Consider the following 24,783-nt stretch of genomic DNA (forward strand, 5'->3'; position numbering starts at 1 on the left):
GCATTCTGCATATAGCATACTATGCATTGGGCTGGTTCCCTCTTATCGGCGTACATACATGTGTAAAAACCAAAATCAATATGGTCTGTGCTCCCACAGTATTCAACAGATGTTGGTCCCCAAGGTTCGAACAGAACTTGGCAAAAAAGCTCTTGAGTATGCTGCTCTTTTTTGCTGGAATAATTTACAAAAGGACCTGAAATTGTTGGAGCTGATTACAACGAGGGATTTTAAGTCAAGTTTGAAGGATAGAGAAAATAGTACTCTTGGTCATTGTGATTGCTCCTGAAATCATTTTAGCAAACTGTACATGTTTATGCATTATAACTGCTTTTTGTATTGCATTTTAACTGGATGTTGTACTTGCTCATTTGTGGTGAGTGGCAGTTGTACTTGTCTATTGTGTTTAGTGTTGAAGCTGTGTTTGTGCTGACCTCTTGGCCAGGTTGCTCTTGAAAAAGAAAATGGTAAATCTGTATGAGACTTCCACCTGGATAGTAATGGATATATTGGGACATGCTAAATTGTTTTCTGGCATACTAAATAGTAAAACTGTATGTGTATTGGAACTAGGGCTACCCCCTAATAGCCGACCAAATGTTAGTTGACCAGAAAGGTCATTAGTTGACAAGATTTCATTGGTGGCTTAGTTGCAGAAAAAAACCCTATATGACTGGACCATGTGGAAATTTAATTTGAAAGGACAGACACAGGAAGAGGCCACGCTCAGCAGTCAGACAGAAGTCAGGTCACAAACCAGTCACAGCCGACAGATATCTTTCCCTTCTCCTGTAAATATTCAGTCTGATAAATACGGAAAGGTTGATCATGTTAGTGCAGGGCTACCCAGAGCTTTACATCTGGCCCACTGACGATAGGCCTACACACTTATAAATAGCATCTGGAAGAAGATCAGCTCTGCACACACACAGGTAAATAGGCTATACGTTGCGTGTTAAAGTTGCTTAGCAATGTCAACGCAACCTGCTGCCTCGCTCTTGAAAGCTGGCACAAAAGAGTAGCACCCAGCGCCAAACCTCATGTTTTCCAGGCGGTTAAAGACACGGTATGCGGCCCCTAATTCACAGGGCTGGTACCTGCGGTTATCACACAGGCTAGCTGATAACATGTCAGGCAGGAAATCCAAAGTGTGGGATCATTTTGAGAAGGTGAAGGACGAACCCAAGGTGATAGGTAAACTCATCTTCATTGGTCGACTACAAACGTGACATATCATCTGAAACGTGGAAGTAGCTACATGCCCATTAGCCACTTAGCACAATCATTACTGCTTTGCTGACAGCGTCATTAACAGGCGGCTCGCTCAGTGTGTGACGTGCACTTGTAGATAAAATATAGGCCTATATTAATGAAGGTTCATTTGTACGGTTTGTATGTCGCTGTAATGTAGCACAGTGTTAACAATGTTACTGATACTATTCTTTCTCACACCTTCAACTCAAACCACTGTGTTGCCCCGCCCAAAATATATAACGTTTAATATCCTAAACATACAGGCAACTATTCAACTAATGGCCTTAAATGACGACTATTGGTCGACTAGGAAAATTTTTAGTCGAGGGCAGTGCTAATTGGAACCCATTGACACTATGGTTCCTGACCCTCATGATGGGTGGAGCCATCAACTTGATGTCTTGCACCTGAGCACCCCAGGCCTATATTATTAAGGCTGACTCCTCATTCTGTCTCTCTTCCTCTCACTATCATCCTCCACCCTTTTGGGTTTGGTTTTCCTCTTTGCTTTGCCTTCACAACACCACACATACATTCAGCCCCACAAACAGCTTACAAACATAGATTTACTATGCATTTATCTTAGTAATAGAAATACTGTTTAAATTACTTTAAATCTTGTGTGATCTGTCTCTTTGTCTCGCTCACTGAGCCTGGGCTGTGACAATGTACAAACAACATATTTGTTACTGTCTTTGCAGCTGTACAAAAAGAGAGAAAAAAAATACCACCCCCATTTCCCTCTAGCTCAAAGTGTCTTAGATAGCAGACTCCCTTTGAGTGCGAAGCAGGCCTGACATCTCCCAGTGTTTCCCCGACAGATCAAGCCTTTCAACAGGCGTAGGACTTTAAGCGGACGCCTCCAGCCATCAGGGCCTTCAGTCGGCTAGTTTTCAACAAACAGCCCCTATCCACTAACGCCACACACAAGCACAAAGAGAATCCCAGTCAGTTTAAGAGGAGCGGCATGCACATATTCACGCTAATGGGAACAGACAGCGGTTAGTCAGAGACAAAGTGAATCACAAAATATGGAGCATGGCTGTTTCACAAAATAAATACATTTGGGCTATGGATATCACAGCGCAGAACAGCTCAGCAGCGAGCAGTGGAAGGGCCAGGAGGGACTTGTAGTCCTAACATCAAACAGCTGATGATTTTCTCTTCTTCTCTCCTCTCCTCCCTCTTCTCCTCTGGATTAACTGTGGATTATCAGACGCTCTCTATTGTTAATTAAAAACCTGCCATCCTGGAGAGACTACTGCTATTTTTAACTAACCCTCCTCTCCTCCCTCTCCTCCTCCTCTCTGACTCTCAGCTGACATCAGGTGTTAAGTCTGGCAGTTTAAATATAACTCACAAAATCATCCTTTTTTGGCTTTTCTTCTTCATTAAATGGTGTACACACAAAAGAGACCATGAATAATGAACAGAAAGAGAACATGTGACAAAAGTAATTAATTGAATGAGTTGAAGTGAAAAATGTGTGCAGCTTTATCTTGCCAATAAACTGAGATGGGCCATAAACCGCTGTCTAAATTACCCAGTAGTGTACAGTTTGCAGAAGAATTAAATGTTTTCCCCCAAATAAATATGAGAAACAGCGAAAAATGTCAAACTGTAACTGTTCAGAGGTGCACGTATTCAATTTACACTGACGGTTGAAATTCCAGATGGGCGCAACAGCTGAGAGCCTGCTGCTTGTATCGCTCCTCTGTGGCGTTCGTCATCTCTCCCACCCTCGTCTCCCACTTTCCCATCACCTTCCTCACCCCCCTCCCTCATCTTCAACAAGAAATGTGAGGTTCGACAAGCGCAGCTACCAGAGGGTTAGCTGACAATGAAGTGTGCTGGCGAAGTGCACTCATGCAGGGCAATCGAGATGGGCTGGCTGGTGCTTAATGGTACCGAGACACTTAGCACTCATGGAGTAGTCCAGGCAGCCAAATGGGGCCAAACTGGCAGCCATGGACGCTGCTATTGTGGGACAAGGGTGGGGTCTCAGTGCAGGTTGTGTGTCTATATGTATGTGTGTGCGTGGGTGTGTGTACAAGTTAGTATGCAAGTGTGGGCATGCACATGTGAGTTAGCAACAACAAACGTAATAATGTATTTACTTTGATTTCAGGCCTGATGAAAGTGGTGTTCAGCAGCTGCTAGATATAAATGATGTGTGTGTATGTCGCATGCATGGGGAGCCTAGCCTGGTACTGGCATATCTGCCCGCCCCCACTCTCTTCTTCACTCCCTCTTTGGCAAGGCTGAGGGCCTCCAGGCTGGAGGAAAGAGGGTGGGAGCGGGGCTTGCTGGCTGGCATCAGTCCCCAGGTGAGCGGGGAGATGAGGGTAGACAGAGGGAGACATCTGCCTGCAGCATCAGGAAAGCTCCGGGAGGGGATTCCACCAACCATTTCCAGGCTGCTTACGGAGCAGCTAACAGCAGGGAGCCACCGGCAGACTGCCTGGAATCTGCACGGATGGGTGGGAGACGCCATCGCACCACACAGATGCACACACATGTGCACACACATGCGAGCAAACATGTAATCACTCAATCACAGAGGCACACACAAACAAACACAAGCAGCAAAGTATATCCTCGCAGCAGGACAGTGAGTAGTGGAGTGGCTGGCAGCTAACCAGTGAATGCATTATTGTTGGTGTGTGGAGGGCGGTATTGTAGTTCCTAAACCGTTTAGTGAATGTAAACACTGAAAAGATGAAGGACGCAGTCTATTTCCATCCTTTATCATATGAATGCACGAACAATCATATAGATGGAGTTACTACCATAAGCGGTTCTCCGTCTGTAACCTACATGCAGGGGAAGCAGGCAGTGTGGTTGGCTCAGCCTGTCACAACACCTGCCCTGTCCACCTCAGTACTCCCCAGCAGGATCAGCCCTGCATGCTGCCTGCATTTGGATCACACCATCACAGTGCCCTGCTCTGTTCCGGCTCAACACACCGCGGTTAAGCACAGTTTAGATGCAGTTTAAAATGGCTCAGCATCATTTAACCTAGCATGGCGTCTTATTGGGATGCAAGGATAAGGCCGGCTCAGACTGCATCACATTATTAGAACACCAGACGGAATATATTACCATAAAGTAAAGACAAAGCAAAACATGATATATAGCTGTTTCTAGCCGCACATTTAAATGTTCTTTAAGATCGAGTCTTACTGTAAAAGTAATGCTCAATGTCATCATCTATCAAAGTTGCTTGACTGAAGCTGAAAAATACAATCATAACATTTTAGAAATGCTGTTAAACTAAATTCAAAAATAAATGTATGGGACACTTCCTACTAATGTATGTGTCCCTTACAAGCCCCTTTTACATTGCCTGGTTAAGGCAGGAATATCGTGCCATTATTCCGCCTAACTGTTCTCTATAAAAAGTATGATTGTAAAATGGGGAGACAGAGTTGTCTCACCTAAGCAGGCAGCAGTGGTAGCAAGAGCGCCACATAAAAGGAACAGCAGGCAGTATGGGGCCATGTATGGGACAGGTGTGATGTTCTGACAATGTGTAATATGTGCATTACCCACCACAGGGAGATTTAAAAAGCAGCCAATAGCAATTGGCAGCTAACTCAAAGAGGAGTTGAGTACAAGATCAGCCGCCATATAAAAGTGACGGTAAATGATCATTATTGCCATGTTATGCTATTGTTAATTCTTAGAAAGTGCTGCTCACACCAGTGTGTCTACAGATATAACCAAGTTAGATTTAAGACTTTTTAAGACCTTTGTAAAATGTGTTTAATGTAAAAAGAAAACAAAATCTCATCGCTGTCATAAAAGCTATTTATCATTGCAATTCTTCAGTCTGTCCAATGATTGTAATTAGTCATTAGGTCTGACAGGCTGGAGAAATTCCTATGGTAATGTGATCAAAAATATTTAAGACACATCAAATCTTATTTTAAGACAATTTAAGACTTTTAAGGGACCTAATGACACCCTGGACATGTATGTTAAATGTCACACTGGAAGTCAATATGGTTGTGTTAAACGTCACACCTGTCACGCCTCCTTTGCCTCCAGGATGTGGCATGCATTATGCCAGTGTTGCTGGGCTCTGTTTAAAAAAGCAAAGGCAGCGCAATGAATAGATTTCGTAGCATAGCATAGACCCTATCGTACGATCTCTGCGTGAAAAGGGCTATAAATTTGTGTCAAACAAATTCATCCTTTAAAAAGAAAAGAGTCCATAAAATCTCTCAGTGGTAGACTTTCTGCTGGTATTTCATAATTACAGAAAAATAACTTGAGAAAGTACTGCATCTGAGGCAAGTCAGAGAAGCTATTAAAAATGCATGATAAATAGCCTCTAATGGGGTTGTAGCTAACAGAAAAATCAGCCTTGTGCTGATCAATTAGCTTAATGGATACATTAACTTATATATTTTAATTGTCAATTAAAACCGAGAACCCAAATGATGCATTGCTCTTCATAATGGCCTTTTAATGAGGTTAGATATTCATTTGCCTTTGATTCGTCAGCTGCTTACATCGCCAGTTGTGCAAATTCTACAACAGTTCGGCGACTTAACAAAATGCTCGGCAGAAATGAAAGGGGGCTTCTTAATAGAAATTATGTAAATTTAATAATGGCAGAGGTCTTGTAATAAACACTGTCCCCAAATGGATTCATGTGAAGTATATAAATCTAAGAATCTAGAGTTTGTTAAGGATATAATACTGTATGTGGATGCACTTGCACATCTGAAGCTGTCATGGATTGAATAGCTTTAGGTACCACTGCGCTTTATCACATAGTGCCACATCCGATTTTGCTAACAGACTAACCACATGTGGTGGAGGAGTGAGGAGGTGGGGGCTAATTTGGACCCACCTCCACTCTTTTGGCAGTGCTTTTGTACAATCTCACATAAATTGTAAAGGGAGGTGGGCATGTTTTTCAGTGGTAAAATCACTGCTATTTCTAGTGAGTAGCTCTTTGGTGAGTTGGCGAGGTGTTATGACTAAGCCATTATTTGTTTCCTGAGGAGCAGCAGGTTGCTCAATGTGTGAGATGAGAAAATGAGTGTACTTCGAGCGGGTGTCCTGCCTGCTGGCCCCACTATGTAATTTCACCTTTTCTTTTCCCCCCTCTGTGCGCACACGTACACACACACACACACACACACACACACACACACACACACACACATATATCGGAGAATGCGAGGGAAAATTCACACAACATACCTATGCAAATTGACATATAGGTATATAAATAAGCACAAACAAAAGCAAAATAGATGTATGCATGGCTACACTGGATTTACAGGCGTATAATCAAGTTAAGCATATTTATTCACGACTCTGGAGGGCACACTGAGCACACAATCATGTGCTGTAAGGCGCATATAGTGAGAGACTCCGGTTGCATATTGTCTGTCATTATTTTGTGCCTTTTTGTTGTATTATGTGACTAAGAGCCTTGTACTGCAGACATGAAAGCATCTTCATCTCCTGCTATCATCAGGCGAGGCTCACACAACGCACTATAGACTCTTTGATCTAGAGTGGTAGCTACCAAATGAAACACATAGCTGCAAGAACCATCTATTTCACTGTGTACCTTCCTGCAATCTATTGTTCTTGATACTATTCTCTGAAAATGTGCAGCTATTAATCAGAAAGTTAATTTGAACACTGACAGTATGTTGTCAAAACAGATATAATGTTTCATTTGGAGCAGAGACTTTCTGTAGCATTAATCCAGATAATTTGTTCAAATTCAATGTCATATTATTCACTTCTTGGTCTTTGGTTCTTGTGTAGTTTATATATTTTACACTTTAAACAAAAATGGTGCTAAGCATTACCCAAAGGTGATTCTTTGGCTTGTAATCATAGGGGAACTTGTTTTGGGCGCCCAGCTTTTGAAGGTGCCACAGAGTGGTGCAGGAATGAGTCCGCATTTTACCACTCCCAATTCTCTCATCTTGAAGTCTGTGTGTTTTTTGAATTGGTTTTTGGGTTTGTTACTGGTTTGGATTTTGTCTGAAACAATGCTGTGGTTAACCAAGCTTAAGAGACCTCCACGTTTTGCTCTACGACTTAAAATTCATCAGTTAAGTACCCTTGTGAATTTGGAAACTATTTCATGTTTTTAAAAAGGCGGTTTCTGACAAGCAGCCGAAAGAAACCACAGAAGGTCATTACACAAAATACGGCTTTACAGCCTTGTTTTGGTGCCAATGTTGGTCATGCAAATGTGGTATAGTTTCTTCATGGCCTAATGTTAGCTTATTTACTTTTGGCGATTGAATTTACACTTCAAAAAGGTGGTTATAATTTGTGAACATTATCTCGCTGAACAAAACAAACATCTAAGTATCATAAACTCGTGTTTGTCACAGAGCTTATTCTCTGCATTAATCCAAAATTTAATGGGAAAATATTGGCTTTTTTAAGGGGGAACCAGGGTGCACCTAAAAAAAACATGATCCCTGCAGCACTTTATACAGCACCTTTTGTTAAATAGTTCTATTTAGAACCATTAAAGGTGCCATATAGCACTAGATTATTTTTAGACTTTTGAGCCTGGATGCCCTTGAATGATGACAGATAATACCATGGAGGAGTTGTTATGCTTCAAAATTACACTTTTACTTAAAATCTGAATTTATGTCATGATAAGAGTGATAATTGTGCACAGATGTAAATTCAGGTGCTGGGAGGTTTTGGCTTGCCCTTTAAAGTTTGAAAACCACTGCAGTAGAGAACCTCTAAAGAGCCATACAGGGGCTTATAAAGTTCTTCCACACCAAAAATGTGTGTAGAACTTTGTGTAGTAAATACTGTCCAACAAATAGAAACAGCTTTGCATTCATTTTAACCGATCTACCAAAATTAGAAAAATCTGATAAAAATATCATCTGCATGGAGGGACCTTTAAAGGCTATCTATAAAACATCTCTAGTTGTTCCCACAGTCCCACACCCTGTCAGCACACAGTCTGTCTGTTATCCCGAAGTCACGGGAGAACAGGAACATCAAAGGGGGTGAGGGGGAGTTGCAGCTTTCAGGGATCATCAGAGCTACGAGCAGGTGATGCTAACACACCTTGAGAGGAGCAGCCACTTCTCCCCAGAAACAGGCAAATCCATTTGGTCAGTCTTGAATTTAGCGACATTTTAAGATGAGGGTGAGGGGAGAAAAAAAAAAAATTCAATTTGTCAAAATAAATGTGTCACACTCACTGCTCCCATCCTCTCCCATCCTCTGACGTTTTGCCCCTTGCTGCTGCAGCAACTTGAGGTAGTGCTATTTTTGATGGGCCAGCGCTCCCCACCATTTGAAAAGGTGCCCTGTCACCAGCTTCATGTCAAAATACACTTCACTTACCTTATGGAGGGTCAACTCCATAGAAAACAGGGAGGAGTTAAGTGAGTTTGCAAAAAAAAAAAGATCAACACGAGGAGAACAAAAGACCACAGTGCCTCAAATACTAGCAGTACAGTTGGAGCATATCATGTGGCATGTATTGAGCCCGTTTAAATAACTAAATTCATAAACAGAGCCACATCCCCCGCACACATGCATCTACTGTAGATCCCTCTCCCACTCACTCATTCAACACATCTTTCCCTCCTGGGTTGCCAAGGTAGCAGCCACTGTTGCAGTCAGGAGGCTCCCACTCTCAGTTCCCAAGGCCCTGCTTCCACCAACACACAGACACACACTTGCCCACGTAGAAGCTCAGGGACAAACACACACAGACACAGACACACACAGACACAGACACACACACACACACACACACACACACACATGTAAACCACCCCCTCGTGGTGGCTCCCTGAGCCTTGGGGCCAGTGGACTGCAGCCTGCAGTGTGTGGGCTGTTTGGCTGGCTTTGCAGCTGAGAAATAGAAGGCAAGCTGACAGACAGAGAAGCCCCTTTAAGTCTTGGATAACCCTGTTACGTCAGGATTGCGGGAGCCTACTCTGCAGCACCTGCTTGGACTCCCTCTGAAAGCACAGAGTGAGCGGGCCCATATGCCCTCTGCCATCCACCCCAGCCCCGCAGCACACATGTTGGGGACAAACGGACCATCCTGCCCAGGTACAGTGCACTCTGAGCGGCGGGGCGGAGGGCGAGGAACCAGCCCTGAGGCACATTCAGCCTCTGGATCTGAGGCTGACACGTGGGACAGTTGCAACCTCTGTGTTCCATGTAAAGGGCACTCAGAGTGAAATGAGAGGGGACAGAGGCAGTCTGAAGTGAGGGTCACAGGAGGAGCAGTGCAGCCAAGCAGGCTCTCAGGGCGTCCAATTCTGGGCCCTAAGCAGAGGAAGGAGGAGGAGAGCGAGGGGGGTGCTAAGAGGAGAGAGACAGGACATTCTCGGGACCTGGGACTCTGAAACTTTAATGTGTGTCTGCCTGCTTGTGTCTGCACTTCTGAGCCTGGCAGCTCTCTTAATACCTGGCTTTGGAGATGTCAAATCCTTTTTTCATCTCTTTCCCTGTCAGCTTTGTTCACGCTATCTCCAGCCTTCAGCCCATTCCAGGTTCAGATAAATGCAGCCCGTGTGTGAGATATAAACACTGCACCAGATCTCCCTCTGCATGATTTCAGCGAGGATTTAAAAAAGTATGTAACGGTTTGTCACCACACAGAACAACATTGCATTTACGTTGTTTAGATGTTTTGAAAGGTGTAAATGGGTCTCATCATCAGACTAACGCAGGAATAATAGCAAGTTTTGTTCCCATCACTCTAGTAATGATGTGAAAACGGCTCGGCTTGCAATCTGAAGTACAAAGAGAATCCGCTTTGCTCCTGAGCGTGTTGTCAATGTATATTTCAGTAGCAACAAAGAGTTGTGGGTAAACTGAGGTTTATATGGTGAATATTTGATCTGCTCCCCGTTAGACTGACAGACCTTGTGCAGGAGCTAAGCCCCACCCGTCTGTCCTTGCAGATCAGGGTTAGATGCATATTTTATGTTTGCAATACTTGTGGGTGCACTTGATGTTCCATAACAAAAATGGAACGACAATGAGACTAATGGAAGTGTGCTGCCTGAACCGCAGGCCTGTGCGTGCAAAGGAAGCCAAATCCAGCAAACCTAAGATGCTGTCTTTTTTTTTTGGCTGCTACAGTATATAAATAAGGTATATCTGCCTTTATGTAAGAATTGAGTTCACAGCAGGTGCTCACATGGTACTGAAGCTGCTGTCTGTCAGAGGTGCTCTGGCTTGAACTACTCCACAGCTGACATCACAGTCCATCTATTTTTCATAGCCAACATCTGCTTGGCTTGCTACATTGTCACTATCAGCTCCCCAGATTCCATGTATAAAACCAACACATGGAAGGTGACTAGAGTAGTGTGCACCAAAGGCTTCAGTCAGTGTGCTCTGGGACGATGTCTTTACAGGGTTTGATGTAGACATGAGAGTTATTTAATCTGTATAAACAGGAAGAAAATGCTGTTGGATGCTGGCAATAAACAAATGCAGCAACCACAGATATTGAGTAGAACGAGCATTCCTGTTCAAATCAACACAGCAGGAGTGGCGGCCATTTCATGTGTGCTGTTGCCGGTGCAACCGTTATATCGGGCTAAATTTTGTATCAACAAACCGACTTGTGGCATGTCACAAACTCACTGAACTAAGGTACTGCAGTAATGACCAAACAAGCAGGCGAGTAGTAATGTTACGTTTTCAAGTAAGCAATTATATCACCATAACCGTGATTCCCATTTCTCTTGCTGCCATTAACTGCATGTTTGTTTAACATGATGACTGTGGCCGCATCCGAAGAACAAGTGAGAGCCACTGCTCAGTGGACATGAGAGGCAGAGACAGACCACAGAGAAAAACAACATGCAGATTAGCATATTTTCACGTCTAACTCAGTGAATTAAGGATTTATTTCAACCAAACCAGTGATTGTTGGTACTGTCACAAGATGACTAAACAAGACTAATTAAGATGGTTTTGGTTTTATTTTGTTTCTGTCGAGTTTGAATGAAGTGTTTTCAATGCAATTCAACTTAAGTTTGTCTTAGTTTGGTTACAGAGAGAAACTTAAAAGGGTTCTCAAACTAGTGAGTGTGACACTTTACAGCCCCTCTGACGCATGTTGTCACCATAACAATTAACAACAATCGCCATTTTCTTTTGTACTAGTCAAATTACGAGAGCAAACAGTTTAATGTCCTCCCTATCCATTCAACTTCTGTGGCTGTGACAACCTGAGTCAAAAGGTAAGAACCAGAACAAGGTAGAGACGTACAGTAACAGCTGGTAAACACGATGAACCATTTACTCAACTAGCAAGTAAAATACGACTGAGCTTTTGGCTGCGATAATTATTGGCACAACATGAAAATCCAAAAGAAATGGTTGTCCATGAAAATACACCCCCCCCCCCCCTTCTTCCCCAATGCAATCAATTCTTGTTCCAGCATGAAAAGCCATTCCTCCATGTCATTACGACAACAAATGTATTCATTTCTCCAGCAGAAATGCAGCTGATGCAGAAAAATTATCCCGAAAGAAGACTTCATGACGAGGATCAGTCACTTTCATTACTGTGTGTGTGAATGGGCATGTGTAGATGTTTGTGAGTGCTGATTCAGTATATTGCAAGGTCTGCTTCCTTTTTTCCTATCTCACAATAAGGGTATATATGTTTTTACTAACGTCTCAGTGAGGTGTTGATGCTCCCGCTGCTGCTCAAGATGAGGTTTCAGACTGGCAATTCGCAGCTTAAATTGACATCTTGCTTTCTTTTAAAGAAAGAAAGGATGAAGAGAGCGAGCTATAAGTGGAACCATCTATAGTGCATGACGCCTCAAAGCTGTCATGTCCTTAACATAAAGCATTTGTACATGTAGCATTCTTTCTGGAATGCGGGAAGACAAATGTAAAAGCTACTACAGTACACACACTTAATTCAAACAACGAAGCATTTAAGGTATCCTCTCTTTAAGAGGCAGACAAGAAATTCACAGGTGGAGGCCTGGGGCTTATGTGCAAGTGTGTGTGGGCTGCAGCTAGGTCCGTGTAAGCTAGCCTTAAATAAAAGATTAACCTGCATGTCCCTGCCGTGTTATGAGAGCACCAGGCAGAGGTAGCTGTGCGAGCAGGCATGCAGGCGTGTGGGGAGCAAGGAAGACACCCAGAGGTGGCTTTTTCGACCAGCTGAAGTCAGCCAGGGTGACAGACGGAGCTGGAGTGTCTACGCCTGCCCGCACCCACCCGAGCCTCACGCCACACTGGCGTCATTGGAGCTGACAAGAGCAAGTCCACAGGAAGCTGAGGACCTGTCTGTCTCTTCTACCTCTGAGAGGCTCATATGCTCACACCTTATCAGCAAACACTCACAGGTCAGCTAAGCTGCAAACGCTGATATCGGGAGATGCAGCAAGCAAATACTGATGAATGATTGAGTGCATCTGTCTGCATTTCAAATAGTAAAGCCTTGGTTCAAAGTACCCCCTTAATTAAGACTTGGACCCCCCCAAAAAAGGTAAGGGAAGTCCAAATATCTATATACTGATACCTGAAATCACAATTATTGCAATATATTTTCCAAATTTATGGCTGGAAGAATCTTGTAATATGAACAAGTGGACCATGCCAACTTAACCTTGATGCTAGTTATGTCTCATCTGCCTGCATCACTCCCATCATTGCAGTAGTTTACGTCCTCATTTAAAGTCACGAGTGCTAGCTATGCTATGTGTCACCATAGGTAAGTGTCCACCGCCCAAAAACTGAACTTTGTCTGCTCTGTTCTTATCTTGAAAATAGTGTGATAATGATAAAAAATCCATATTCTACAGGACCTTTTCCAAAGAAGCCATGTATTTCTCACGCTGAATTAATGAAAAAGATAAGAGTCACTGTAGCCTAAATGTTTGAGCCCATAGTTCCAACTTATCCATTCATTTTGATATTTGGCATTGGGCCACATGATCTACAGTCAGTACGTTTACATGGACAGTTTAATTCCACTTTTAATTGGAATGAACGGCCATTCCGATTGAAAAATGGTCATTCCGATTGAAAATTAAATCCGATTAAAGGGGGTGGTTTATTCCGTTTGTCATTCCGAATGAAAGAATTTTGTGTGTATGTATACACTCATTCCTCTTTAAATTCATTCCGGTCTTTCTGCGCATGCTCATTTCCTTGCCCTTCTGGTGCGATGACGTATATAGCGCGCATAGCAACGGGCTGCATAGCAACGGGCTGAGATAGAGCAGTCGGACTCGTTGCACTCACCGGTTTCCATTCGCCACAGCACGGTCTTCTGCCTCCCTTCTCCTGCTCAACAGATGAAGCATTAGCAGAACAAGGTTGTTGTCGTACTGCTGCTTTAAGAATATAAGCAAAACACGCCCGAAAAAGGCACTAAGAACGGCGTCATCAAGCATCTTGCTATCTGGAGCGAGGACTACAGTGTTTTCTTCCGGTAAACGTAAACACGTAACATCCGCCCCGCCCCCTATCCAATCAGAAACCTTCCCTGCCCCAAACCTTGCACAGACCTGAATAAAGGCGACTGAACTGATCTCCCGTGTAAACCCTCATTCGGAATGAATATTTCCCATGTAAACTACCTGGAAACACTTTAATTCCGAATGATTTCATTCAGATTTATTTCATTCCGAATGAGAAGCCGTCATGTAACCGTAGCCAATGTGGAATGAGATGATGTGAAATGTTGATTAATTTTTTCTATCAGACTGATTTCTGACTTTTCAAACCAAGAAAACAGCTGACAAATTTAGGATGCTTTCACACCTGCCCTGTTTGGTTTGGTTCAGTCGAACTCAAGTTCGTTTGTCCCGTAAATGCAGTTCGTTTGGGCAGGTGTGAACACAGCAATCGCACTCGGGTGTGCACCAAAACAACCAAGACCCTCTTGAAGAGGTGGTCTCGGTCTGTTTACAAACGAACTCTGGTGCGGTTTGTTTGTGGTGAGAACGTGTTCTGACCTCGATCCGAACCAACTGCAGTCACATGACACATTATTTGGGTTAAACATGAGCATGTTACAGTCCTGGAGGATTATTAATGTGCACCTCCTCCTGTACTGCCTTAATATGCACATTCAGCACATCTAATGCATCAACACATTGTTTTCTAGTTGGAGCCACGCCTCGTTTTCAAACTGTATGGTTTGACTAAAATGAACAATGACAGCAATATAATCCACGATGAGCAGCGCTAAAATCAACCTGTGTAGTTGTCCCTCCATTGTGACATTAGAAAGTGTCACATTTATCTTGCAAGTGTACTCTCCTTCAATGTTTTGTTTACTTCCTGGATTTTTCCCACATGGAAATTCTGACCCATCAAGAGCAGCTTTCTCACAAAAGGCATTTGATCTGGTCCGCTTGTAAATGCTGCGGTGAGAACCCAACAAAATTAGTCCCTGATTCAGACCAAAGCAAGACAACTCTAGGTCTGAAAGGACCCTTAGATTATTGGGTGGTCTTTGCCTTTAATGTTGGTGAGGCACAGGCTTGGATGCAGTATGGTAGTAACACATCTGCATACCTCATTGGCATGCTGATTGTGTCTTTGGTGCTTGTATTGTGTGTGTGTGGGTGGGTCTGACTTGCTGGCAGTTTTGCTCTTTGTTGGTGACCCCTAACTACAAAAGTGCCTCATGAGCTGGATTTGATTAATCATCATCTATAGACTGCAGATTTGATGTTAAACATGCAAGAGACTGTAAGGATTGTAAGACTGCAGTTCACTGAGCATGTGCCTGCGATGTACTGGGTTCTCTTTCCGTACTAACATTGTCACTGTTTAAATCACACTCTGAGTATCTAAGTATCTAACACACATACTTATTCACATGTGCACTAAAAGACTGAATCAGTCAATTCGTTGGCAGAGTACTTCAAGCTTGTAATACTAAAATATTGAAACTATTATTCAAGTCAATTTTTTTCTTCTCAGATTTTCAGTCAGTGAATTTATTTAAATCCTCAAACTTTGTTCTATACTCCTCATACTCTTCACACTGCATAATAGAATAGGAAGGCTTTAATATTACCATCAATATGAATTACGTGTTGCTACAGAACACTAACTATCCTCAAGACATTCTGAAGTTTCATGCTGAGATTTCAACATAGCAGAAAAATGTCCTTTTCTTTCTTAGTCTTGACTCGCTCAGATGAAAATGTCTAGTTGATCTTCCTTACATGGATTTGCAGATATTTATGACAGACAAGATGGGGTACAGTTGCATACATCGGCCTCAAAAAAACACTGTTCTCTTTATGCTTCCCACCATCCTTCTCTTTACCCCTCCTGCTCGCAAACCTGGCTTAGTCTGTTAATGATTTGGATGACTGTTAGAGAGTATAAAGCCTCTTGGCATTCTCTGCTAGAAGAGGGGATCTGTGCTTTGTTAGCCTAAAAGTTTGCACGAGGAAATTGCACCCATGGGAGAGCAAAACAGGCATACGCCACAGGGGGAGACGGAGGGAGGGCAGGATTTATTTATAACTTTTTGCGTTGATGCTAAGTCATCAGAGAGACCTTGTAGTGCAGAGCAGAGAAGTACCCTAAATGGTTTAGAAGTGAGCGAACAAACATTTCTACCTCTCTCAGATTCCGCATTTAGGGCCCGAGCAGGTTTACAGCAATTCTGTTCGTTTTTTTTTAAACTCTCTCCAAATATCTGCTTGGTTCCTCACTGCTGCTTGGCAAATCACACTTAAGGGGAAAATCGGGAGGAGAGAGAACATGGTGATGGTGATGATGATAGCATGTGGTATCCCAGTGTTATTTTTGTACACACCGTCCTCCATTATCCCGGTGTATCTGACTCTCAGGCTCCATTTTGTGGCCCATTACTGAGGAAGAGGAAGATGGTCCTAGAGAGGAATTGTAGTGCTGCAGAATATGCTTCAGAGAACGACAGAGCAGAAGGAGGCAGGAACGGCTGGGCTAGTGGCCATCTCTAGTGTACAGTCAAAATTGTCATCACTGTTGGCCTCTTGGTTGCACTTAATCTGTTACAAGGAATCTAATTCTGTGATTATGTCTGCGTATATATCTGTGTACGAGTGTGTTTACTCTCCTCTCCTTGCCTGCTATCTGAGAACGGCTTGGTGATCTACACTGCCTGCCAGCCTGGTGCTCTTTAATGAGATTATCAGGAGAAGAGTGTCAGTAAGTAGGATCTAAAATGAAAGCCATTATGGAGCATTATCACAGAGCCGCACCACCCCAGCCCCCCCTGATCCATCTGCTGTATGGCCACCCACACAGCCACTACGCCCAGATTACAGCCATGATTAGCACCGCGAAGTGCTGCTTAATTTAAACACCTCTGGAGAACATGTGGCACTTTGCTGCATTGCTGACTCACAGCGCTTGAACACACACACACACACACACACACACAGAGGGCAGAGATGGATTTCTCCTTGTAGAAGACAACACAAGCAACGACTCAAACACTCAAATTGTTTGGAAGGATGTTGGATGGTGGGGCTTGTGACACACGTGTCATTTCATATTTGAATCTCATCACGTGTTTCGACATTTAACACACCGTGCACTGTTGTGTGTGTATCTACACGCAGTCATGTAAGCTGTCTGCTTCATCACAGCTGCCTCTCAACAACTATTTCATTATTCTTACCAATCTAGCGTTATTTAACTAAACAGACAAAATGACAAGACAGTGACAGGTGAACACAAACACGAAATAAATTAACATATAGATTACCACTCAAACAAAAATCCCAACAGTTGTGGGGAACTTTCCTGAAATAGTTTCAGAAGCTTCAGTCAATCTGAAAACTTATTTCCTCACTCTCTTTCAATCTTTCTTTCTGTGAATCTATGTCAATAATACAGTCTGTGTAAGCTAACAATTTGTAAACCCTTATTACTCTTTGTTCCTTTCCTTCTTTTCTAAATATAAAACCAGACTTCCAGTAGCTTTCGGTATTAATCCAGGGACTAAGTACCTTCTAATATATGAAATTCCAGATTATTGATGGGGCTAATTGGGGGGGAGGGACAATTGAGACTCAATGTTGTGTTCCTTTACTATGTTTTACAATCTGCCATTTTTTAGAAATCCTATGGCTCACAGGATTTATGTGGGACTCCCACAGGATGGTAGTCAGTATCACAGTTTAATCACATAACTGGGACTAGGCAGGGAAAAAGTAAATGGGAGTGGACAAGATGGAAATCATTATAATAATTTTGAACTAACAATGTGAAGACAGCAGCTATTTATTTGTCTCCACAGAGCGAAGGAAGTATGAGCACACACGTTGTTTTATGTTAAGCATGTGAAGTAAAATGTGTCATTTGTTAAATAATATTTTTGCAATGCTAATTTTTGTTAGCATGTTAATAGTGATTTCCATTATGTGTTAGCATCAAGCTAAAGAACTGGGTGCTAGTAATTTGCACTATGGTTGTAGCAAATACAATCGGAATAAGGTTTATAACCAAGTAGGTAGGAATTTGCCTACAAGCAACATACTATCAGCATATTAAGAGACAATAAAATTGCTGCAACAGTCAATACACCTGTACTGGCATCCCTGCACTGGTTACCGGTAAAGTTTAGGTCTGAGTTTAAGGTCCCAAGTACAACCCAAACTCTCTCCGATCCTCAGACCAGTTCCTCCTGGCAGTCCTGCGATCCAGACTAAGGGGAAAGGCTGCTCGTGCATTTGCAGTAGCTGCCCCAAAGATTTGGAAAAGTTTCCCCATTTCAATTAAGTGCTCCCACTATGGATGTGCTCTGCTAAACTGTTTATTCTGCACACTTCAATTCAATTCAATGAAAATATGTTCAAGAAAAACAAATAGAATTCCAACAATTATAAAATATGTGGTTGAGTATCATACTTTAAAGTCAGGGTGATAAAGTGAACAGGAAGTCCAGGCTTCAGATGCCAGGATCAGACCAGTTAAAACAGTCAGAATAGAAAGCAAGCACCTAAATCCCTTCCAGCTCTGGGGAGCTCAGGATAGTAGCACACCTTGTGCTTATCCCTTTCCTCTTTCCTTTGGAGGAATTGCCTGTGGGGACTACCAAATCTTCAAACAGTATATTACATTAATTTTTCCCTACTTCTACAGTACGTAGGAGTGCATCATATTGTGGTTGAAAGCCTTTTGACTTCACTTCAGTGTGATTTTCACGTTGTTACTTAATTCAAATACAAGCTCCCATATGGTCTGAGAAATCCTACAAACTCTGAGTGTCTGATATCTTTTCAAAACTCATTGGATACACCTCAAATGATGCGAAGGCTAAGCAGATTTCCTAGTTCATGAAAAGTTGATATTTGGGGAAACACAAGCAGCAGCATTCAAATACATCATGAACAGTCTCCATTCTGTACCTGTGATCTTGTCGCGAACCAGCTTGCAGGACTCAATCTCGCCGATGCTACCAAACAGGCTGCGGAACTCCTCCTGGGTCATGTTTTGGGGCAGGTAGTTGACAATGAGGTTGGTCTTGCTGTCGTCATTTGTTGGGCCAGTCTGCATGGGCGAGGGGCAGCCGCGGCTGTTGGTGGTCGGCCCGTTGGCTGTGGTGCCTCCTCCGCTGGGGCCGTTTGTCACTGGAGCCTCCATGTTACTGATGATCTGGGGCAGGGCGAAGAGGAGGAGGAGGAGGAGGAGGAGAAAAGGGGGAGAGGAACCACAGAGCGAAAGTGCAGGGAGGAAGAAAGAGAGAGGTAGCATTCATTAGCAAAGGCTTCGGTACTGTATTTAGCTATTTGGAGCACTGAATATGTAGCAAGGCATGCTCTGAGAGACTCTGACAAAGTGCTTATTTTCAAAGTTAATTTTCTAAAAAGCATGACTTCCGCTGCATTAAGTCAAATCAACAGCCTGGGTGAAAAGGGCCTTTAAAAGCCAATTTCCAGGCATTTGAGAGGTTTTAAACAAGCCTTGTACATACAGTATATCACTGTTTTGGAACTGTCATACAATTATGTCCTACCATTCTACCTTACAGGAATTCACGGTACAGTGGAGGACTAGAACAGTGAAATTTCATGATGTCACTAAATTCATTTTTATATAATTTGGGTCACATGAAAATATATATTATGAACAGAGATACACTGATTTATCAGCCGAACATCGGTATTGGCCTATATTTTCCTTGTTGACTACCATCTCCAATCGGCAATGATATGACATGCATCAATGGCAGTCGCCGCTAAATGTTGTGATGGTTATTCGCAGTCGGACTCTGACAACAGCCAGCGTACCCAGCTGCTGCTTCGCAGAAGAAGCCACTGGGTAGACCCGACCTTAGCATGACGCAACAGGTGCACACGTGTGGTTTGTTTTCGCATTTGCTTTCAATATTCTCTTTGTTGAGTGCCATTCTCAATTGGCAAAACGATGACATACATCAATGACAGTAGCAGTGAGTATCTGCTGTGTTGCATCAATTTTGCATCTGCTAAATGTTGTGGCGTAAGAAGCCATTGAGTGGACCTAAATTTAGCGTGATGCAAGAGGGCAACAGCTGCATACGTGTGGTTTGTTTTCACATTTGTTTTCAATATTCTCTTTGTTGTCTGCCATCTCCATTTGGCAATACAGTGACATGCACCGATGGCAGTGGCCGATGTTTATCTGTTGTGTTGCATCAATTTTGCACTGGCGAAAAGTCGTGATGGTTATTTGCGCTGGGACATGGACAACAGCTAGCAGTTCTAAAGTTGGGTCCACCCAGTGGCTTCTGCACCTAACTTTAGCAAGACGCAAGAAGGCAACAAATGCACACGTGGTTTGTTTTCGCGTTTGCTTTCAATATTCTCCTTGCTGACTGCCATCTCAAATTGGCAATAAGATCACATGCATCAGTGGCAGTGGCCGATGTTGATCTGTTGTGTTGAATCAATTTTGCACTGGCTAAATGTTATGAGGGTTATTTGGTTGGACAAGGACAACCGTTAACATACCCAGCTGCTAATTCGGAGAAGAAGCCACTGGCTGAACTTAAATTTAGCATGACGCAAGAGGGCATCAGGTGCACACATGTGGTTTGTTTTCACGTTAGCTTTCAGTGAGCAGCTGTTAAGCTCTGCGTCTGTCCTGATGAAGGTCCATGCTTGACCAAAACGTTGACGAATAAATAAAGCAGAGTAAAAGTGAGTGCAGGAGTCATCTTTTCTTTAAAAGCTCTGCGTCTCACATCTTGGATGAGAGGAGAAATAGACTGAGCTGCAACAAGGCATATATGCTTATCTTTGTAAAGAAAAACACGCATCTTACTGAAAAGCAGCTTTGAGGTACTAGTGATTTATTTTCTTTTTATCATTAATATTTGGAAGACGAGACCCACTGTACAAAACATCTGTATCAGTATCGACTATTGGCCAAGTTGTTATTTTAAACGTCAGTATCAGCCCAGAATTTTGCAATCGGTGTGTCATTAAGTACGAGGTGGCAGAAATTTGTCAATCATCAGAGATTTTGACAGATTTGGATTGTTGTTGGTTGCAAATCAGTGAGCAGGACTGCTATACAGTAAAATTGTATTTACAGGATTTTACATCAATGTGATGAAGTACCTTGATTTTTCAGGTATTTTATTAATATTTCACTTTTTTGTATTTTATGGCAGAGTAAATACTTAAACTGAATGTATTCAATTTGTAAAATGTGTTCAGGCTTATATTTGTGAGCAGTCATGCTGTCACCAAATGCTCAAATTGGTGAGAAACAAATTGCCTCTCATATCATGATGTCTGTATCACAACACATCAGCACTGAATCAAAACATTGCTAAACCCTTATATGGAATCACAAACTAAACATAAAGTGAACACACTGTACACAAACCATGCAACATCTCTGAACATTGAGAGATACAGCAAACACTAGACAAAGAGAGCATAAACAGCTAAATATTCCTGACGACAGTAAGAGGCGTCTCTAAATGTTTCTCTGATAGCTGCTGAAGTTTGTGGGAGGGGGCAACAACAGGGGCAGCCCTTCAGCGAGCTATTTGACTGCTGATGCTGCTGCTGTGACAGAGGGAAGTTTGCCTTTTCTTATCTGGTTTTGCAGAGCATCTCAGGATCAAAGTGTTCAGAAAGGAACTGTGAGCTTGGTGTTAAGTGTGAGAAAACAAGGAAGAAAAAAAAGGTGAGAAGGACTGAGAGTCAAAAGTCGGAGGAGGAGGTTGCACTTTGCTTTTCCACCAGAGCACTCTGATACATATTTAATAGAAATGCTTATTCTGAGCGAACATTATTCTCCAACAAAAGCAATGTGTGAAGTGAAATTATTCATACATTTGCATAAAAAACATTTGTTTGATCAGATTAATGGCTTTTGTTGCATATATGTGCGAGTGTGTGTGTGAGGGGAGTGTCAGTGCATCGCAAATGGAAAGAGTGGAGACGACTAAATCTCTAAATCTAATCACTAAATGGTGGGAAGATAAAACAAGGAAAAGAAGATGGATGCATTGTTAAAAACAGAGCATCATTCTGTCTTGACTCACGCTTGACCAGAGGCTGGCTGTTGACAGACTGTTTGTTAACCTGGTTTATTATCTTTTGAATGTCCTGCAGTGTCCCTGTGCACTGATCCTGTTTTACATGTACACACACTCCTAGAAAAAGGCCTGCTGCCCATGAGAGCACAAACTCAAAGTTTCCATCATATTGCTGCAAAAGCACTGAAATGACCTAACATGCTGAAACCCAAATTAAGATGCAAATATTCTTTAATCTGATTCAATCAAATTTTTAAAGTCATCACTCAGATCTCTCCCCTTCCCCTGTTCAACCATTCAGCTCTCGGTCTATTTTTAACCGTTCCTAAGTACACGCAGACAGGCTGCACTTGGAAGCAGGGGCTGGTTTTAGCAAAGGAGAAATGGCTCACGAGTCCTATTTCGCTCTATTTCTGGATTATCAAAAGACTGGACCTGTGTTCTAATAATATAGCTCAAAGCAGAATTTAAAAATTTCCCAGTTTGTCCAGAAATAGTTCTCAAAACCATTTTAGATGTTTACAATGCATGTGGTTCTCGGCTTTAATCACTTTACTTTTATCTATCTACCTGTGTGTAGTGGTAAGCAGGGATGATGATAAATGATCAGCAGGCAAACAAATAACTCTTTAGTTACCAAAAAAATACCACAAATATATTCATACTAACAATATAAGATATAAAGGATGTGGTGGTGGAAGTCTTTACCTACAGAAATCAAACTGTATCCTGATTTTAAATCACTTTAAACTCAAACTGAGATAGATTTTAAAGAGGAATCAGTTATGCAGTCATGAATAATTTGGTGCTTCCTACTCTATGGTGCTAATTATGTATTGCAGTTTATTTCTACTGTTTGTACATTGCACTGTTACTTGTACTCTTGTATCTTAAGGCTGAGCTAGGGACAGGCACTGCAAATTAGCTGAGGCTATAAATGCTGTGGTGTGTGGCATCTATGTATGCTACATACTTGTCCCTATACAAGTAAACACTGAATAAAAAATCAAATAATTATGTCACCACCATCACATTAGATGACCAAAAGATGACAAAGAAAAGGTCTGCAATTCATTTTAAAGAGGAGATCAGAAAAGCTACGAAAGCCTGTGCTCTTTATCCAAGTGCAGTACTTAAAACTGGGAATATTTCCACCTCTAAACACCTATAACTATCTCATGGGATGGCGTACGGGGGCTCGAAGCATCCATCTTTTCTCTGGCTTAAGGAAGACCTTTTAAAAAAAGGCTGTATTTCTTATTATCTAGTGTTCTTCTTTTCCTCCATCTAAGTGTTTAGGAGCAGCAGCAGCAACAAAATGTCAGTCTTTAATCTGCTTCCATCCTCTCATTTTAGACACACACTCGCACACGTGCACGCACACGCTTCCATGCATTCACACATTCACGCATAGGCAGCGAGGGGAAGAGCGCATACTCAAACACACACACTTGCATACAGAGAGAGAGAGAACAATGGCCCAAGCCCACAGCAGAAAACAAACAGACAGGGAGATGTCTAAAAGCTCTCAAGATGAGAGCTGCATGCAAATTGTTCTTTTGACAGTATCCTTTCCTACTCACTCACCACTCTACCACAACAGAGATACAGAGACAGACCGAGAAAGACAGGGGGTAGAGAGAGAGAGAAGGGGGGGGGAGAGCGGAGACAGAGGAGAGAATAGTATCTAGCCATAACAGAGTTGATTGGAGAGGGCCTTATTAAATCTGTTTACATTCCCTGCTGGGCTCCATTCTGTCAGAGAGACTTTCAACTCCATGGGACGTTTTCTGAGGAGTTTTTCCACCAAAATGGCTGCCTCTAATTAACAGGGACCTGCCGAGTCCCAGTGGCCAATTATATTCCTCTCCTTGTCCCTGCCCACCAGCATTTGTGCTGCTCAGCAGTCCACTTCATGTTGGTTGTGAACACTCTGGCTGCCCCTGCTCTCCCACTGAGGAGCCTAGTGCTGTGGACAGAACTCACTGCGCGTCCTGCTGACTTAGTACAACACACAGCCCTCTCAAGATCCCAGCCTCGAGACGCAGCCTCTCATACTCGCAAGTTGTAATTCTGTTCATGTAGGATGCAGAGCCAGCAACTGGGCTTCTTAGTAACACATGTAGACGGTGTGCAGTTGTTGGAAACATATGACACAAATGTGCAGCGATGCTGTTAGATTGAATTTACAATAAATGTAAGTTAAATGATATCTGATGGTCATTTTTAAAACTGGCATCTTAAGAATGAAAAACTGGTTTGGCTCAAACACTGCTGAAACTACAGCTGCTTTAAAGCAAAGTGCAGGGGAGGGGCAGATTAATTAAGGATTTTTGATGAGTGCTAGAGTGCTCAGAACAGGAAACAGAGGGCGAAAAAAGACAAATTACACTAGTGAGGACTTGAGTAAGTCTTTAAGTGTTTGCAAGGAAATAGAGGTCCATCAGAAATGCCCATGGGTGTAGCTTTCCATGTGTTAATGAAAGCTAAACAACACATCTGATTTGTAACGGATGTGGCATAAATACAAAAACATCAATATGTACATATAAATTGAAAAATAAATGTGCAACATTATTTACTGGCTTCCTCGAACATAAACAATGGATGAAAACGTCAGCAGCTGAATATTGCTTTTCACTCATCTCTGCACAACTCCCTCTATCCTTGCAACCCCCCAGGTCCTCCCTCCATCAATCTCTGCTCCCGTTCCAACTGTCTCAGTCAGCAGCATCACCAACCAGTGCGTATTTATGTGAACACAGTACAATATCAGATCATATTACTTCATGGGTGTGTAAAATGGCTGGGCCATCCATTTGGCAGCAGTAGTCTCCTTACCATCTTTGGCTGTGTCAGCAATCCCTTCTCTGCCCAGCCCTGGAGCTGTGGGAGCTCTGCCTGACGCCACTGTGTCTCTGTCGACCCCTATGGAGCGGAGCACAGGGAGGGAGGGACGCACAGCCCACCGTCAACATCATACACTCACTTTACAAGGTTAGGGTTGCAGTGGG

At 42.7% G+C, this 24,783-nt stretch overlaps 1 protein-coding gene across 6 annotated transcripts in view; it reads right to left on the reverse strand.

Moving 5' to 3' along the window:
• Positions 1-24,783, reverse strand: part of elavl4 (ELAV like neuron-specific RNA binding protein 4) — a 106,145-nt gene that overhangs the window by 41,481 nt on the left and 39,881 nt on the right. For 5 of the 6 annotated variants that reach the window (XM_049587381.1, XM_049587380.1, XM_049587379.1 and 2 more), the window contains 2 exons: positions 24,611-24,697; positions 18,642-18,888 (listed from right to left, as the gene is read on the reverse strand). In XM_049587381.1, coding sequence (XP_049443338.1) covers positions 18,642-18,888; positions 24,611-24,697 — 334 coding nt within the window. The remainder of the gene's footprint in view (positions 1-18,641; positions 18,889-24,610; positions 24,698-24,783) is intronic. The other variant, XM_049587384.1, reaches the window with a different exon arrangement.

This window comes from Epinephelus fuscoguttatus, linkage group LG10 (assembly GCF_011397635.1).
Source record: "Epinephelus fuscoguttatus linkage group LG10, E.fuscoguttatus.final_Chr_v1".
Taxonomy (NCBI): domain Eukaryota; kingdom Metazoa; phylum Chordata; class Actinopteri; order Perciformes; family Serranidae; genus Epinephelus; species Epinephelus fuscoguttatus.